General features: G+C 58.0%; 1 protein-coding gene across 1 annotated transcript; it reads left to right on the top strand.

Annotated features, from left to right (window-relative positions):
• The first annotated feature begins 3,545 nt into the window (after nt 1–3,545).
• Nucleotides 3,546–15,996, top strand: ARSG (arylsulfatase G). Its single transcript, XM_078880594.1, has 11 exons — nt 3,546–3,874; nt 6,252–6,439; nt 7,063–7,110; nt 7,955–8,087; nt 9,309–9,440; nt 11,031–11,218; nt 11,613–11,693; nt 12,032–12,140; nt 13,449–13,569; nt 14,276–14,366; nt 15,126–15,996. Exons 1-11 carry the CDS (start codon nt 3,564–3,566, stop codon nt 15,437–15,439), a joined length of 1,716 nt encoding a protein of 571 aa, XP_078736720.1. The 5' UTR covers nt 3,546–3,563; the 3' UTR covers nt 15,440–15,996.
• Nucleotides 15,997–16,034: the final 38 nt, after the last annotated feature.

The following is a 16,034-nucleotide window of genomic DNA, read 5'->3' as shown; positions in this document are numbered from 1 at the left end:
TAGGGGGTGAGGAGGGGTAGGGGGGGTGAGGGGTAGGGGGTGAGGAGAGGTAGGGGGTGAAGGGGTGAGGAGGGGTAGGGGGTGAGGAGGGGTAGGGGGGGTGAGGGGTAGGGGGGGTGACGGGTAGGGGGATGAGGGGTAGGGGGTGAGGAGGGGTAGGGGGGTGAGGGGTAGGGGGTGAGGTGGGGTAGGGGAGGTGAGGGGTAGGGGGTGAGGAGGGGTAGGGGGGTATGGGGTGAGGAGGGGTAGGGGGGGTGAGGGGTAGGGGGTGAGGAGGGGTAGGGGAGGTGAGGGGTAGGGGTGAGGAGGGGTAGGGGGGGTGAGGGGTAGGGGGTGAGGAGGGGTAGGGGAGGTGAGGGGTAGGGGGTGAGGAGGGGTAGGGGGGGTGAGGGGTAGGGGGTGAGGAGGGGTAGGGGGGGTGAGGAGGGGTAGGGGGGGTGAGGGGTAGGGGGTGAGGTGGGGTAGGGGAGGTGAGGGGTAGGGGGTGAGGAGGGGTAGGGGAGGTGAGGGGTAGGGGGTGAGGAGGGGTAGGGGAGGTGAGGGGTAGGGGGTGAGGAGGGGTAGGGGAGGTGAGGGGTAGGGGGGTGAGGGGTAGGGGGTGAGGAGGGGTAGGGGGGGTGAGGGGTAGGGGGGGTGAGGGGTAGGGGGTGAGGTAGGGGAGGTGAGGGGTAGGGGGTGAGGAGGGGTAGGGGGGGTGAGGGGTAGGGGGTGAGGTAGGGGAGGTGAGGGGTAGGGGGTGAGGAGGGGTAGGGGGGGTGAGGGGTAGGGGGTGAGGAGAGGTAGGGGAGGTGAGGGGTAGGGGGGGTGAGGAGGGGTAGGGGTTGAGGGGTAGGGGGGTTGAGGGGTAGGGGTTGAGGGGTAGGGGTTGAGGGGTAGGGGTTGAGGGGTAGGGGTTGAGGGGTAGGGGTTGAGGGGTAGGGGTTGAGGGGTAGGGGTTGAGGGGTAGGGGTTGAGGGGTAGGGTGGGCGAGGAATGGGGGAGGGGGGTGAGGAGAGGTGGGGGGGAGAGTAAGCGGGGGGTGTGAGGAGAGTAATGGGGGTGAGGAGAGTAATGGGGGTGAGGAGAGTAATGGGGGTGAGGAGAGTAATGGGGGTGAGGAGAGTAATGGGGGTGAGGAGAGTAATGGGGGTGAGGAGAGTAATGGGGGTGAGGAGAGTAATGGGGGTGAGGAGAGTAATGGGGGTGAGGAGAGTAATGGGGGTGAGGAGAGTAATGGGGGTGAGGAGAGTAATGGGGGTGAGGAGAGTAATGGGGGTGAGGAGAGTAATGGGGGTGAGGAGAGTAATGGGGGTGAGGAGAGTAATGGGGGTGAGGAGAGTAATGGGGGTGAGGAGAGTAATGGGGGTGAGGAGAGTAATGGGGGTGAGGAGAGTAATGGGGGTGAGGAGAGTAATGGGGGTGAGGAGAGTAATGGGGGTGAGGAGAGTAATGGGGGTGAGGAGAGTAATGGGGGTGAGGAGAGTAATGGGGGTGAGGAGAGTAATGGGGGTGAGGAGAGTAATGGGGGTGAGGAGAGTAATGGGGGTGAGGAGAGTAATGGGGGTGAGGAGAGTAATGGGGGTGAGGAGAGTAATGGGGGTGAGGAGAGTAATGGGGGTGAGGAGAGTAATGGGGGTGAGGAGAGTAATGGGGGTGAGGAGAGTAATGGGGGTGAGGAGAGTAATGGGGGTGAGGAGAGTAATGGGGGTGAGGAGAGTAATGGGGGTGAGGAGAGTAATGGGGGTGAGGAGAGTAATGGGGGTGAGGAGAGTAATGGGGGTGAGGAGAGTAATGGGGGTGAGGAGAGTAATGGGGGTGAGGAGAGTAATGGGGGTGAGGAGAGTAATGGGGGTGAGGAGAGTAATGGGGGTGAGGAGAGTAATGGGGGTGAGGAGAGTAATGGGGGTGAGGAGAGTAATGGGGGTGAGGAGAGTAATGGGGGTGAGGAGAGTAATGGGGGTGAGGAGAGTAATGGGGGTGAGGAGAGTAATGGGGGTGAGGAGAGTAATGGGGGTGAGGAGAGTAATGGGGGTGAGGAGAGTAATGGGGGTGAGGAGAGTAATGGGGGTGAGGAGAGTAATGGGGGTGAGGAGAGTAATGGGGGTGAGGAGAGTAATGGGGGTGAGGAGAGTAATGGGGGTGAGGAGAGTAATGGGGGTGAGGAGAGTAATGGGGGTGAGGAGAGTAATGGGGGTGAGGAGAGTAATGGGGGTGAGGAGAGTAATGGGGGTGAGGAGAGTAATGGGGGTGAGGAGAGTAATGGGGGTGAGGAGAGTAATGGGGGTGAGGAGAGTAATGGGGGTGAGGAGAGTAATGGGGGTGAGGAGAGTAATGGGGGTGAGGAGAGTAATGGGGGTGAGGAGAGTAATGGGGGTGAGGAGAGTAATGGGGGTGAGGAGAGTAATGGGGGTGAGGAGAGTAATGGGGGTGAGGAGAGTAATGGGGGTGAGGAGAGTAATGGGGGTGAGGAGAGTAATGGGGGTGAGGAGAGTAATGGGGGTGAGGAGAGTAATGGGGGTGAGGAGAGTAATGGGGGTGAGGAGAGTAATGGGGGTGAGGAGAGTAATGGGGGTGAGGAGAGTAATGGGGGTGAGGAGAGTAATGGGGGTGAGGAGAGTAATGGGGGTGAGGAGAGTAATGGGGGTGAGGAGAGTAATGGGGGTGAGGAGAGTAATGGGGGTGAGGAGAGTAATGGGGGTGAGGAGAGTAATGGGGGTGAGGAGAGTAATGGGGGTGAGGAGAGTAATGGGGGTGAGGAGAGTAATGGGGGTGAGGAGAGTAATGGGGGTGAGGAGAGTAATGGGGGTGAGGAGAGTAATGGGGGTGAGGAGAGTAATGGGGGTGAGGAGAGTAATGGGGGTGAGGAGAGTAATGGGGGTGAGGAGAGTAATGGGGGTGAGGAGAGTAATGGGGGTGAGGAGAGTAATGGGGGTGAGGAGAGTAATGGGGGTGAGGAGAGTAATGGGGGTGAGGAGAGTAATGGGGGTGAGGAGAGTAATGGGGGTGAGGAGAGTAATGGGGGTGAGGAGAGTAATGGGGGTGAGGAGAGTAATGGGGGTGAGGAGAGTAATGGGGGTGAGGAGAGTAATGGGGGTGAGGAGAGTAATGGGGGTGAGGAGAGTAATGGGGGTGAGGAGAGTAATGGGGGTGAGGAGAGTAATGGGGGTGAGGAGAGTAATGGGGGTGAGGAGAGTAATGGGGGTGAGGAGAGTAATGGGGGTGAGGAGAGTAATGGGGGTGAGGAGAGTAATGGGGGTGAGGAGAGTAATGGGGGTGAGGAGAGTAATGGGGGTGAGGAGAGTAATGGGGGTGAGGAGAGTAATGGGGGTGAGGAGAGTAATGGGGGTGAGGAGAGTAATGGGGGTGAGGAGAGTAATGGGGGTGAGGTTTTCTCCGTCGCTGTTGCTCACCACAGGAGGGCGCCATCCGCCTTCGCTTCACCGCGAGCCCCCCTGGCGGCCAAACAGCCGAGGGGGTCGTGAGGGGGGTAGTGAGGGGTAGAGGTAGTGGGGGGGGGTAGTGAGGGGGTCGTGGGGGGGGGGGTAGTGAGGGGGTCGTGGGGGGGGGTTCGTGAGTCAACGACAATGGGGGCACTGCTGCCTTTTCTTACCCCCTCGCTCCCCTTGCTGACCCTGGTGATGGTGGTGATGGTGGTGATGATGATGGCGGTGATGGGCGAGGGGTCGAGGCCGAACTTCGTGCTCGTGGTGGCGGACGACCTCGGCTGGGGAGACGTGGGCTGGGCCCGCGGCGGCCGTGAAGGACGACGAGGAGGAGGAGGTGGTGGAGGTGATGGTGGAGGAGGTGGTGGAGGTGGTGGAGGAGGAGGAGGAGGTGGAGGAGGAGGAGAGAGCGAGACTCCGAACCTGGACGAGATGGCGAGGGACGGCATGCGGTGAGTAGCGGTGTGTGTGGTGCGTGTGTGTGAGGTGTGTGTGTGTGTGTGAGTAGCGGTGTGTGTGTGTGAGTAGCGGTGTGTGTGTGTGAGTAGCGGTGTGTGTGAGGAGCGGTGTGTGTGGTGCGTGTGTGTGAGGTGTGTGTGAGTAGCGGTGTGTGTGAGTAGCGGTGTGTGTGTGTGAGTAGCGGTGTGTGTGTGTGAGTAGCGGTGTGTGTGTGTGGAGCGGTGTGTGAGTGTGTGAGGAGAGGTGTGTGTGTGTGTGAGTAGCGGTGTGTGTGTGTGAGTAGCGGTGTGTGTGTGTGAGTAGCGGTGTGTGTGTGTGAGTAGCGGTGTGTGTGTGTGTGAGGAGCGGTGTGTGTGGTGCGTGTGTGTGAGGTGTGTGTGTGTGTGAGTAGCGGTGTGTGTGTGTGTGAGTAGCGGTGTGTGTGTGTGAGTAGCGGTGTGTGTGTGTGTGAGGAGCGGTGTGTGTGGTGCGTGTGTGTGAGGTGTGTGTGTGTGAGTAGCGGTGTGTGTGAGTAGCGGTGTGTGTGTGTGTGAGTAGCGGTGTGTGTGTGTGAGTAGCGGTGTGTGTGTGTGGAGCGGTGTGTGAGTGTGTGAGGAGAGGTGTGTGTGTGTGTGAGTAGCGGTGTGTGTGTGTGAGTAGCGGTGTGTGTGTGTGTGAGTAGCGGTGTGTGTGTGTGTGAGGAGCGGTGTGTGTGGTGCGTGTGTGTGAGGTGTGTGTGTGTGTGAGTAGCGGTGTGTGTGTGTGAGGAGCGGTGTGTGTGTGTGGAGCGGTGTGTGTGTGTGGAGCGGTGTGTGAGTGTGTGAGGAGAGGTGTGTGTGTGTGTGAGTAGCGGTGTGTGTGTGTGAGTAGCGGTGTGTGTGTGTGTGAGTAGCGGTGTGTGTGTGTGAGTAGCGGTGTGTGTGTGTGAGTAGCGGTGTGTGTGTGTGTGAGGAGCGGTGTGTGTGGTGCGTGTGTGTGAGGTGTGTGTGTGTGTGAGTAGCGGTGTGTGTGTGTGAGGAGCGGTGTGTGTGTGTGGAGCGGTGTGTGTGTGTGTGAGGAGCAGTGTGTGAGGAGCGGTGTGTGTGTGAGGAGCGGTGTGTGGGTGTGTAAGGAGCAGTGTGTATGGAGCGGTGTGTGTGTGAGGTGTGTGTGCGTGGTGTGTGTGTGTGGTGTGTGTGTGTGTGGTGTGTGAGGTGTGTGTGTGTGTGAGGTGTGTGGTGTGTGTAGTGTGTGTGTGGTGTGTGTGGTGTGTGTGGTGTGAGTGGTGTGAGTGGCGTGTGTGGCGTGTGTGGCGTGTGTGGCGTGTGTGGCGTGTGTGGCGTGTGTGGTGTGTGTGGTGTGTGGTGTGTGTGGTGTGAGGTGTGTATGGTGTGTGGAGCGGTGTGTGGAGCGGTGTGTGGAGCGGTGTGTGGAGCGGTGTGTGGAGCGGTGTGTGGAGCGGTGTGTGGAGCGGTGTGTGGAGCGGTGTGTGGAGCGGTGTGTGGAGCGGTGTGTGGAGCGGTGTGTGGAGCGGTGTGTGGAGCGGTGTGTGGAGCGGTGTGTGGAGCGGTGTGTGGAGCGGTGTGTGTGTGTGTGAGGAGCGGTGGCGCTGCGGTTAGCAACACGAATCCCAGGCGAGCCGCTCACGCAACGTCAACAACAACCGGTGACGATTATCTGAACCGGTCCTGGGCACTCCCCTAGGTCGACTCCGCCTCAAATGACCTACCTGGTGTGCGGTGTGTAGTTTAGCATCGCCACCGGGGAGACAAAGGCGGCCGGGCGTGGTGCTGGCCACCCACCCCCTCGTGTGCCACAGTGCTGGCCTTCATAGGTACCGCTAACAGCACTTGCCCCTACAGTCTGTTACAGCCTACACGGGGGAACTTTGTGTTGTGTGAGGGGGTCGCAGGGGAGTGAGGGGATGTGGGCACATCCCTTGTGACCGTGGCCATCCTGTAGGGTATGTCCCAGTCTCGTGTACCCTGTGCCCCCCCCCATACTCCCCTATACCCCCCCTCCCTCCACCTCCCCCCAACCTCCCCCCAACCTCCCCCCTCCACGTTCCCTCGTATTGTGTGTCCCCACGGCTACCCGTGTCACCCTCAGCTCGTTTTCCATTGGCACATCTGAGCCGAGCCAGGGCAGGGCCCTCACGGTACAGGTGGGTGGGGGGGGGGGTTCTTCCCCACTGCCAATTTACCGTGGCGAGCCGGAAACCAAACCATGCTGCGCTGGTGACCTCGCCATAGCGGGCCAGGAGTGGGGTGGGGGGGCTATTGACGCATCGACCCGCACTGCGTCGGGGGCCCGTCGCGACACCCACGGCCGGCCTGGCGCGGCTCGCTTAGTGAGGTCGGAGGGGGCAGAATAAGACGAGGAAGGGTCCCGTTGGCCGGTCGTCGTCCGCAGGCTGCTGGACTTCCACGCGGGCGCGTCCTGCTGCTCGCCGTCGCGTGCCGCCCTGCTCACGGGCCGCCTGGGCGCCCGCACCGGGGTGACGCGCAACTTCGCCGCCGCGGCGCGGGGCGGCCTCCCCCTCAACGAGACCACGCTCGCCACCGCCCTGCAGGCCGCCGGCTACAGCACCGCGCTCATCGGTGAGACGGTGGGGGGGGGGTACAGCACCACACTGGTCGGTGAGGTGGGGGGGGCGGGGGGGGCTACAACACCACACTCATCGGTGAGACGGGGGTGGGGGGGGTACAGCACCACACTCATCGGTGAGACGGGGGGGCAGGGGGGGTACAGCACCACACTGGTCGGTGAGACGGGGGTGGGGGGGGTACAGCACCACACTCATCGGTGAGACGGGGGGGGGGGGGTACAGCACCACACTCATCGGTGAGACGGGGGGGCAGGGGGGGTACAGCACCACACTGGTCGGTGAGACGGGGGTGGGGGGGGTACAGCACCACACTCATCGGTGAGACGGGGGGGGGGGGGTACAGCACCACACTCATCGGTGAGACGGGGGGGCAGGGGGGGTACAGCACCACACTGGTCGGTGAGACGGGGGTGGGGGGGGTACAGCACCACACTCATCGGTGAGACGGGGGGCGGGGGGGGGGTACAGCACCACACTGGTCGGTGAGACGGGGGGCGGGGGGGGGGTACAGCACCACACTGGTCGGTGAGACGGGGGTTGGAAGTGTTTTTATTTAGTTCTGGACGTCCGCAGCGTCACGCTCTGTCCTGCTCTGTCCTGCTCTTCTCATTGCAGGGAAATGGCATCTGGGCCACGTGGGACATTACCACCCCAACCACCGAGGTACGTGCGGACGACACGGAGGGGGGCCTTGGGTGCGGAACCTTGCTCCTGCCTAGATCATTCAGAACTCCTCTCGGTCAGTTGAGTCCCCTTCTTCTTGGTTCTTTCGGGAAAGTCACGTAGAAGGGAAATAATAAAATAATACAAATAAAGCATAATACAATAATTCTCACGACGTTTCGGCCACAACGCAAGCAGCCGTCCTCAGGTGAAGAACAGGTCTGTCGAGAAGACAGAGTCTGAATTTCATTCATTCATTCATGAATTCATTCAGACTCTGTCTTCTTGACAGACCTGTTCTTCACCTGAATTCATTCAGACTCTGTCTTCTCGACAGACCTGTTCTTCACCTGAGAACGGCTGCTTGCGTTGTGGCCGAAACGTCGTGAGAATAATTTTATTCTGTTTTATTTTTATTATTTTATTATTTCCATTCTACGTGACTTTACCGAAAGAACCAAGAAGATGAATCCCTGCAGTCATGAAAGCTTTAAATCAGTTGAGTCCCCCCCGGAATCACGTCCGTTACTGCCCTTTTCCGTCATGTTTCTGCTTGTTGGTTCCATTCGGTTTCATCTGGTCAGGGATTAATCTGTCAATGTGCGTGTACGTTGAACTTCTTTCGCACCGTACGTAGCCAACCGTGCTAACCGGAGACGCGGGGTGAGGACAACCGACTCTGGTTCTATAGAAATGAGTTTACAAATCTCGACGAGGTTTTGATTGGGCTCGGGTTGTCGTTTGCGAGGCGCTGTGGGGCCACGTGTTTGCGCCCGGCGCCGCGTAGAGTTTCGCGTCTCGAGGCGGCGGCCGTGTGCCCCCCCCACCGCCCCCCATCCCCCAGGTTTCCGCTACTTCTTCGGGCTGCCCTACAGCAACGACATGGGCTGCACAGACCGCCCAGGCTGCGACCTGCCGCCCTGCCCACCCTGCCCCGGCGCCTGGGGCAGCACCGATCATGCCGGGCGCAACGCCAGGTGGGCAGCGGCGGCGGCGGCGGTGGCGGCCTTGTCAGAGGGAGCGGTGGCGCGGTGATTGGCACGCCGCACCGCTGCGAACCTCCGTGACACGAGTTTGACCCCGGCCGGGGCTAGCGGCGGTGCGTGATCCGAACTGGTCCCTGACCTCCGCCTCGAACTGGTAGCTGGCACATCATTGTAAAGCATCGGCAATGGGGAGACAAAGGCGGCCAGGCGTGGTGTTCGTCACTTACCCTCCTCACTGAGCCGTGCCGGCCGTCAAATGTGCCGCACATTAACAGCACTTGCCCCAAACGATGTGTCAATGCTATACGGGGGACATTTGTCTTTGTACGTGTGTGTGCGGGGCAGCGGTGGTGTAGCGGTTAGCGCTCTGTGCCACGAACCCAGCGACCCGAGTTCCATCACCGCTCACGGCCAACACGAGCGATTATTATCTGAACCGGTCCTGGGCCGCCCCTAGGTCGACTCAGCCTCATATGAGTACCTGGTGCGGTGAGTAAACGGTGCCACTGGGGAGACAAAGGCGGCCGGGCGTGGTGCTGGCCACCCTCTCATGTGCCGTGCTGGCCTTCATAGGTGCCACTCGCTAACGGCACTTGCCCCAACAGTCTGGTGGTGGTGGTGGTGGTAGAGGGGGTTTGGCTGTGGTGGCAGGCCTAGTGGTTGTTGTTGTTGTTGATGTTGGTGGTGGTGACTGCTGAGATGTGCTGTGTGTGTTTGCAGGCTGTGCACCAAGTGGCTGTGACGGTGGTTGCCAGGGAAGTTTCGTTTTTAGTTGTGCTCGTGAAGGTGGTTGTGGTGCTGGTTGTGGTGCTGATTGTGGTGATGGTTGTGGTGCTGGTTGCGGTGCTGGTTGTGGTGATGGTTGTGGTGCTGGTTGTGGTGATGGTTGTGGTGCTGGTTGGGGTGCTGGTTGTGGTGATGGTTGTGGTGCTGGTTGCGGTGCTGGTTGTGGTGATGGTTGTGGTGCTGGTTGTGGTGATGGTTGTGGTGCTGGTTGGGGTGCTGGTTGTGGTGATGGTTGTGGTGCTGGTTGTGGTGCTGGTTGTGGTGCTGGTTGTGGTGCTGCTTGTGGTGCTGGTTGTGGTGCTGACCACCCACCCCCTCGTGTGCCATGCTGGCCTGCGTGGGTACCACTCGCGAACAGCACTTGCCCCAACGGTCCGTGAAGGCTATAGGGGAGAGGGATCTTTGTCTCTCTTTGCCTTTGCGCAGTGGCGGTGGCTGTGCAGATCCCGTGGGGGTTCCGCTCTTTGAGAACGCGGAGATTGTGGAGCAGCCGGCCAGGCTGGAGACACTCGCACGGAGATACGCGGAGAGTGCAGAGTGGTTCATCCGCCAGCACAGGTAGGCCGGCTCCAACCCCGGCCAGCAAAGGTGACCCCCTCTTGGGGAAACCCCTGATGAGCAGGTTGGCTACGTGCCGTGCGAAAGAAGTTCAACGTACATACAGCCCATAGACTCACAATGCACATACACTAACACTGCCCATAGACTAATACAGCCCATATACTCACACTGCCCATAGACTCAACACTGCCCATAGACTCACAATGCACATACACTAACACTGCCCATAGACTAATACAGCCCATATACTCACACTGCCCATAGACTCAACACTGCCCATAGACTAACACTGCCCATACACTAACACTGCCCATAGACTAACACTGCCCATAGACTAACACTACCCATAGACTAACACTGCCCATAGACTAACACTACCCATAGACTAACACTACCCATAGACTAACACTACCCATAGACTAACACTGCCCATAGACTAACACTACCCATAGACTAACACTGCCCATAGACTAACACTGCCCATAGACTCAACACTACCCATAGACTCACACTACCCATAGACTAACACTGCCCATAGACTAACACTGCCCATAGACTAACACTGCCCATAGACTAACACTGCCCATAGACTCAACACTACCCATAGACTCACACTACCCATAGACTAACACTACCCATAGACTAACACTGCCCATAGACTAACACTGCCCATAGACTAACACTGCCCATAGACTAACACTGCCCATAGACTCAACACTACCCATAGACTCACACTACCCATAGACTCAACACTACCCATAGACTAACACTGCCCATAGACTAACACTGCCCATAAACTAACACTGTCCATAGACTAACACTGCCCATAGACTCACACTACCCATAGACTCGGTTGTCTACGTATGGTGCGAAAGAAGTTCAACATACATATGTACATACACACACACGCACAAGTAATCCATCCACACACAAGGACACAGATGCAGTGGACAGCCTTCATCGACTGTTGGGGCAAGTGCTGTTAGCGAGTGGCACCTACGAAGGCCGGCACGGCACACGAGGGGGTGGGTGGCCAGCAGCACAAAACCCGGCCACCTTTGTCTCCCCGGTGGCGATGTTTACACACTGCACCAGGCACTCAGAATCTTTATTCAGAATCAAAATATTTATTTATCCTGGAGAAATCTGGAGCGGTTAGCGCAACCCGAGTTCATCTTCTTGGTTCTTTCGGTAAAGTCACGTAGAAGGGAAATAATAAAATAATAAAAATAATTAAATACAATTCTCACGACATTTCGGCCACAACGCAAGCAGCCGTCCTCAGGTGAAGAACAGGTCTGTCGGAAAGACGGCGTCATTCAGGTATGTCGGAAAGAAGGCGTCATTCGTGAGAATTGTATTTTATTATGTTTTATTTTTATTATTTTATTACTTCCCTTCTACGTGACTTTACCGAAAGAACCAAGAAGATGAATCCCTGCAGTCACGAAAGCTTTAAAATAATTTTATTGTTTTATTTGTATTTTATTATTTCCCTTCTACGTGACTTTACCGAAAGAACCAAGAAGATGAATCCCTGCAGTCACGAAAGCTTTACATCGAAATCTTTGTCTCTTTGTCTCGCAGTGGCCCCGGCTCCCCCCCGTTCCTGCTGCTGCTGGCCCCTCCCCACGTCCACGTGCCCCTGCCGTGGGCCCCGGGGCCGCGGGGCCCCTGGGCCCGGGCGCTGAAGGAGTTGGACGGGACGGTGGGCCGAGTGGTGCGGGCGCTGAGCAGCGCCGGCCTGAGCAACAACACACTCGTGTGGTTCTCCAGTACGCGCGCGCACACGCACTGGCGCGCACAAAGATCCCCCGCGTAGCCTTGACAGGCCGTTGGGTCAAGAGCTGTTAGCGGGCGTCAGCTGTGAAGGCCGGCACGGCACCCAGTGGCGATGTTTTGCACACCGCACCAGGTACTCGTTTGAGGCTGAGTCGACCTAGGGCAGGCCCAGGACCGCTTTTATTTAGCCATCATTCGTGACGGCCAGTTCGCTTCTGAAAAAAGATCTCCGTAGCTCAGTGGGACCTCACCACCTGGCAAGATAACACAAATCTTTTAGTTCGCTGCGCGACGATGGCGAACCGCACGTTTTGGGTTTACGGGACCTGAGCCACTCCCCGTGGCTCCCCTTCCTGTGGCTCCCCTCCCTGCGCTGTGACCATGCAGGTGACAATGGGCCGTGGGACGAGAAGTGCCATCTGGCTGGGAGCGCGCGGCCGTACACGGGCAAGTGGCAGTGTCTCAGAGGTGGGCATCAGCACCCTGCACCCTCACCCTTACCCAGCACCCTGCATACAGCACCCTGCATACAGCACCCTGCACCCTCACTCTGCACGCTCATCCAGCACCCAGCACCCTCACCCAGCACCCAGCGCCCTGTCTGCAGCACCCTCACCCTGCATACAGCACCCAGCGCCCACACCCAGCCCCCTCACCCAGCACCAGCCCCCTGTCCACAGCATCCTGTCTACAGCACCCTCACCCAGCACCCAAGCACCCTGCACCCTCACCCAGCACCCTCACCCAGCACCCAGCCCCCTGTCCACAGCGCCCTGCCGGGCGTGTGCGGTGTCTTGGTGGTGCAGGCGGGGCGGCAGGCAAGCGCACCACGTGGGAGGGCGGTCACCGTGTGCCGGGCCTGGCGCTGTGGCCGGGCCACGTGCCGCCCGGCTCCTCCAGCTCGGCGCTGCTCAGGTGACGGCGCCGGAAGGCCGCCCACCGCCCCTCGCCGTCGCTTCCTTCCTCCTGCCAGAACACGCAGGCGTGGTGCTGGCTGGACGGGTGTGCCCCGTGCGTGGTCTGCGTGAAACTGAAGCCATCGATCTTCTTGGTTCTTTCGGTAAAGTCACGTAGAATGGAAATAATAAAATAATAAAAATAAAACATTATAAAATAATTGTCACGCCGTTTCGGCCACAACGCAAGTAGCCGTCCTCAGGTGGAGAACAGGTCTGTCGAGATAATTATTTTATTATGTTTTATTATTATTATTTTATTATTTCCATTCTACGTGACTTTACTGAAAGAACCAAGAAGATGAATCCCTGCAGTCACGAAAGCTTTACATCGAAATTTAAAGCTATCGACTCTTTTTGATTTGACCAGGCAAGGCCGCGCTGAGGTGTGCAGCTCTTTATTAGAAGCGACGTGGCCGTCGCGAATGATAGCGCCACGAAGAGGGCTCATCATCATCGTCGTGTGCAAACTTATAGTAGCAGACAGATACTCTGAACGCGCGACGTCGACTCTAAATACGGAGGGCAAAACCGGATGACCCGAAGTACAAAAATCCACGCGACCACGGGCAGAGAGAGAGAGAGACGCAAACTCCAAATATACAGCAGCAGCAGGCGTCAGGGTTGGGATCAAACCCACGACCTCCTGCATACTAGGCGAGGTAGTTAACATCTCCTAGCCACCGTGATGATGATGAAAGAGAGAGACACGCAAACTCCAAATATACAGCAGCAGGCGTCAGGGTTGGGATCAAACCCACGACCTCCTGCACACCAGGCGAGGTAGTTAACGTCTCACCATCACGGCGCCCTGTGTCCCCTCATCTTCATTATCTTCTGTGCTCCTGTCTCCCGCATCTCGCGTGTCCCTCCCTGTGTTCGCAGCTCCCGTGTCTCCCATATCTCCGTGTCTCCCCGTATCTCACCGAATCTTCCCAGAGTCTCCCTGCGTCTCGTCTTGTCTGCCATGTCCCCATCTCGCAGAGGCTTTTGGCTCGGCCATCGAACAAACACGGTGGTCATCGCATCGCGCGGCGCTTCTGCTGCCGTCTGGAACGCTCTTCCTTCCGACATTCGGAAGCTGCTGGAGCTATGCACTTTTAAATCATCATCTAGATTGAAAACTAATTTAATTAGAACCGCTGGTTGTTGTGTTAAGTTTGTTGTCCTTCCCCCACACCTCCGCTTCGCATGGTTGGCTACGTACGGCGCGAAAGAAGTTCAACGTACACCTGTGAATCTCCGCGCGCGTCCCCCGTGTGTGCAGTGCGCTGGACGTGCTGCCCACGCTGCTGCCCCTGGCGCGGGTGCCCCTGCCTCCCGGGCGCCGCTACGACGGCGCCGACATGCGGCACGTCCTGCTGGGAGAGCGGGACACGGGACACACGGTGACGGCGGGACACGGGGACACAGGACACGTGGACATGGGGATATCGGGACACGGAACACGATGTAATGGGACACGTGGACATGAGGACACGATGTAACGGGACATGGGGACACGGGGACTTGGGGACTCAAGACACGATGTGATGAGACACGTGGACATGGGGACATGGGGACACGGCACATGATGTAACGAGACACATGGACATGGGGATACGGGACACGATGTAACAGGACACGTGGACATGGGGACAAGGGGACGTGGGGACACGTGGACCTGGGGACACGGGACACTTGGACACGGAGACAGAATCAGAACGTTACACAATAAACAAAACAAAAACACGATAGGAGTGCAAAGTATAGGAAATGTTAACATATCATTTTTTTTTTAATGTCTACAAATAAAACAAAACTATTTTTTATCTTCCCAGGTAATGCCCACTGAGCTATTAGCTTCTTTTTAAGAAGCGACCAGGCCACAAAGGATGTCTCAACAAAGTGGCTTATCCTGTGCAAATGTATATCTGCATGGGACATGTGGGCATGCAGGAAATGTGTCTAGAACTGCTTTGTTTAGTGTTGTTGTCCTTCCCCCGCACCTCCGACTAGCGCGGTTTGCTACGTACGGTGCGAAAGAAGTTCAAAATACGTACTCTGCGTGTTTGACACTCTGAGATGTGACCCTGCCATGTGACCCTGCCTCAGGTGCTGTTCCACCCAAACAGTGGAGCTGGGGGCGAGTTTGGCGACCTGGACACGGTGAGGGTGGGGCCTCACAAGGTGTTCTTCCTGACAGGTGACAACTCACACATTCACTCACACACACACAGATCAAGATCCCCCATGTATTTTTGTTTTCAATACTGTGCGCTGTTTTTGAGTTGAACGCCTTTTGGCGTCATCTGGTCCAACACCAGTGGAGACTAGGCTATAAGAAAAGCTGTCTCGGGTGTGGACCAATCAATTTAAAGGACAGTGCATACATTATCAGAGTTGTCTCTTTTTTTTGCATTTTGACTGCAAGTGTTGTGGTTATTGCAAACATGATCCCTTGTATAAAGGTGCCAGATAAAAGGTTAAACACCTATTACGACGACTATCCCCCATGTAGCCTGAACAGACTGTTGGGGCAATAGCTGTTAGTGCGTAGCACCTATTAAGGCTGGCAGGGGGCACACGAGGGGGTGGGTGGTCAGTGGTCGCCTTTGTCTCCCCAGGAGCGATGTTTACACACCGTACTGGGCACTCATTGAGCACATCCACTTACTCACCCAACCAACACTCCTGCGTTCACTCACCTCCCCAACCTTCACTCCTGCCTAACACATCCACCTACTCACCTCCCCAACCATCACTCGGAGCCTACACACATCCAACCGGCAACTCCGACGCACAAGCACACCTACAGCGGTTATAGGCACCACGCCGCACCGCACCACGCCGCACCACGCCGCGCCGCACCACGCCGCACCACGCCGCACCACCTCGCCATCGCTTCCCTCCCCCTGCCGGATTCCGTAGTCGTCACGCGCCGCCGCCGTTTCCCCTCCCGCAGGCGGCGCCCGGCCATGCGGGGGGCCGCCACCGGAGCCCCCCGTCCGGCACGACCCCCCGCTGCTCTTCGACGTGGAGGCCGACCCCGGCGAGGGGTCCCCCGTGGGAGCCGCGGTGCCAGGGTTCTGGGGCCCCGTGCTGCGGGCCCAGGCGGCGCTTGCGGCCCGGCTGGAGGACATCGGCTCGGACCGCGTGTCCCACGCGGACTACGGACACGAGGACGACGCGCGGCCCTGCTGCCGGGCGGACCTCCCGGCCTGCCGCTGCGACCCCAGCCCCATCGTCACCGTCCGCCAGGTCGTGCCTCCAGTTTGAATTTGTTTTCAAAACAAAGCCGGGTGAGGAACAGCTCAAGAGAGAGAGAGACACACCAGGATGAGGAGTCTCATTCGCAAGAGTGGAGGACCGACCCAGTCGTGGCCACCGCGGTGGTGAGATGTTAACTCCCTCGCTTGGTATACAGGAGGTCGTGTGTTCAATCTGGACCCCGATGCCTGCTGCTGCTGTATATTTGGAGTCTGCGCGTCTCTCCCACCGGTTTTTCCCTCCACATTTCGAATCGACATCACCACGCATTTAATAGGACGTCTTGTAAATTTCCACGAGCCACTTAGTTGAGCTATCATTTGCGGTGGCCAGGTTGCTTCTGAAAAACCAGATCAATAGCTGAGTGCGCCTTATCTGGTAAAATAAATAAAAATTGTAATACTTGATAGGGTCACTAAATTGATCAAACTAAATATTGGCGGCTGTGAGCGGCAATCGTCAAGCTCTGGTCGCCGGAGGTTTGTAGCGCGACGCGCTAACCGCTGGCCACACCGTACGTCCGTCTCGCACGGTGGTGTTGGAGGGGCGGTGGGCATGTGTGTGCGGGGGGCTATCCGTGTAGCGTGTCTGCTTGTAATAAAAT

The sequence above is a fragment of the Lampetra fluviatilis genome, chromosome 58 (genome assembly GCF_964198595.1).
Source record: "Lampetra fluviatilis chromosome 58, kcLamFluv1.1, whole genome shotgun sequence".
Lineage (NCBI taxonomy): Eukaryota > Metazoa > Chordata > Hyperoartia > Petromyzontiformes > Petromyzontidae > Lampetra > Lampetra fluviatilis.
Note: the sequence above shows the minus strand (reverse complement) of the source record. Positions and strands in the feature narration are given on the sequence as shown.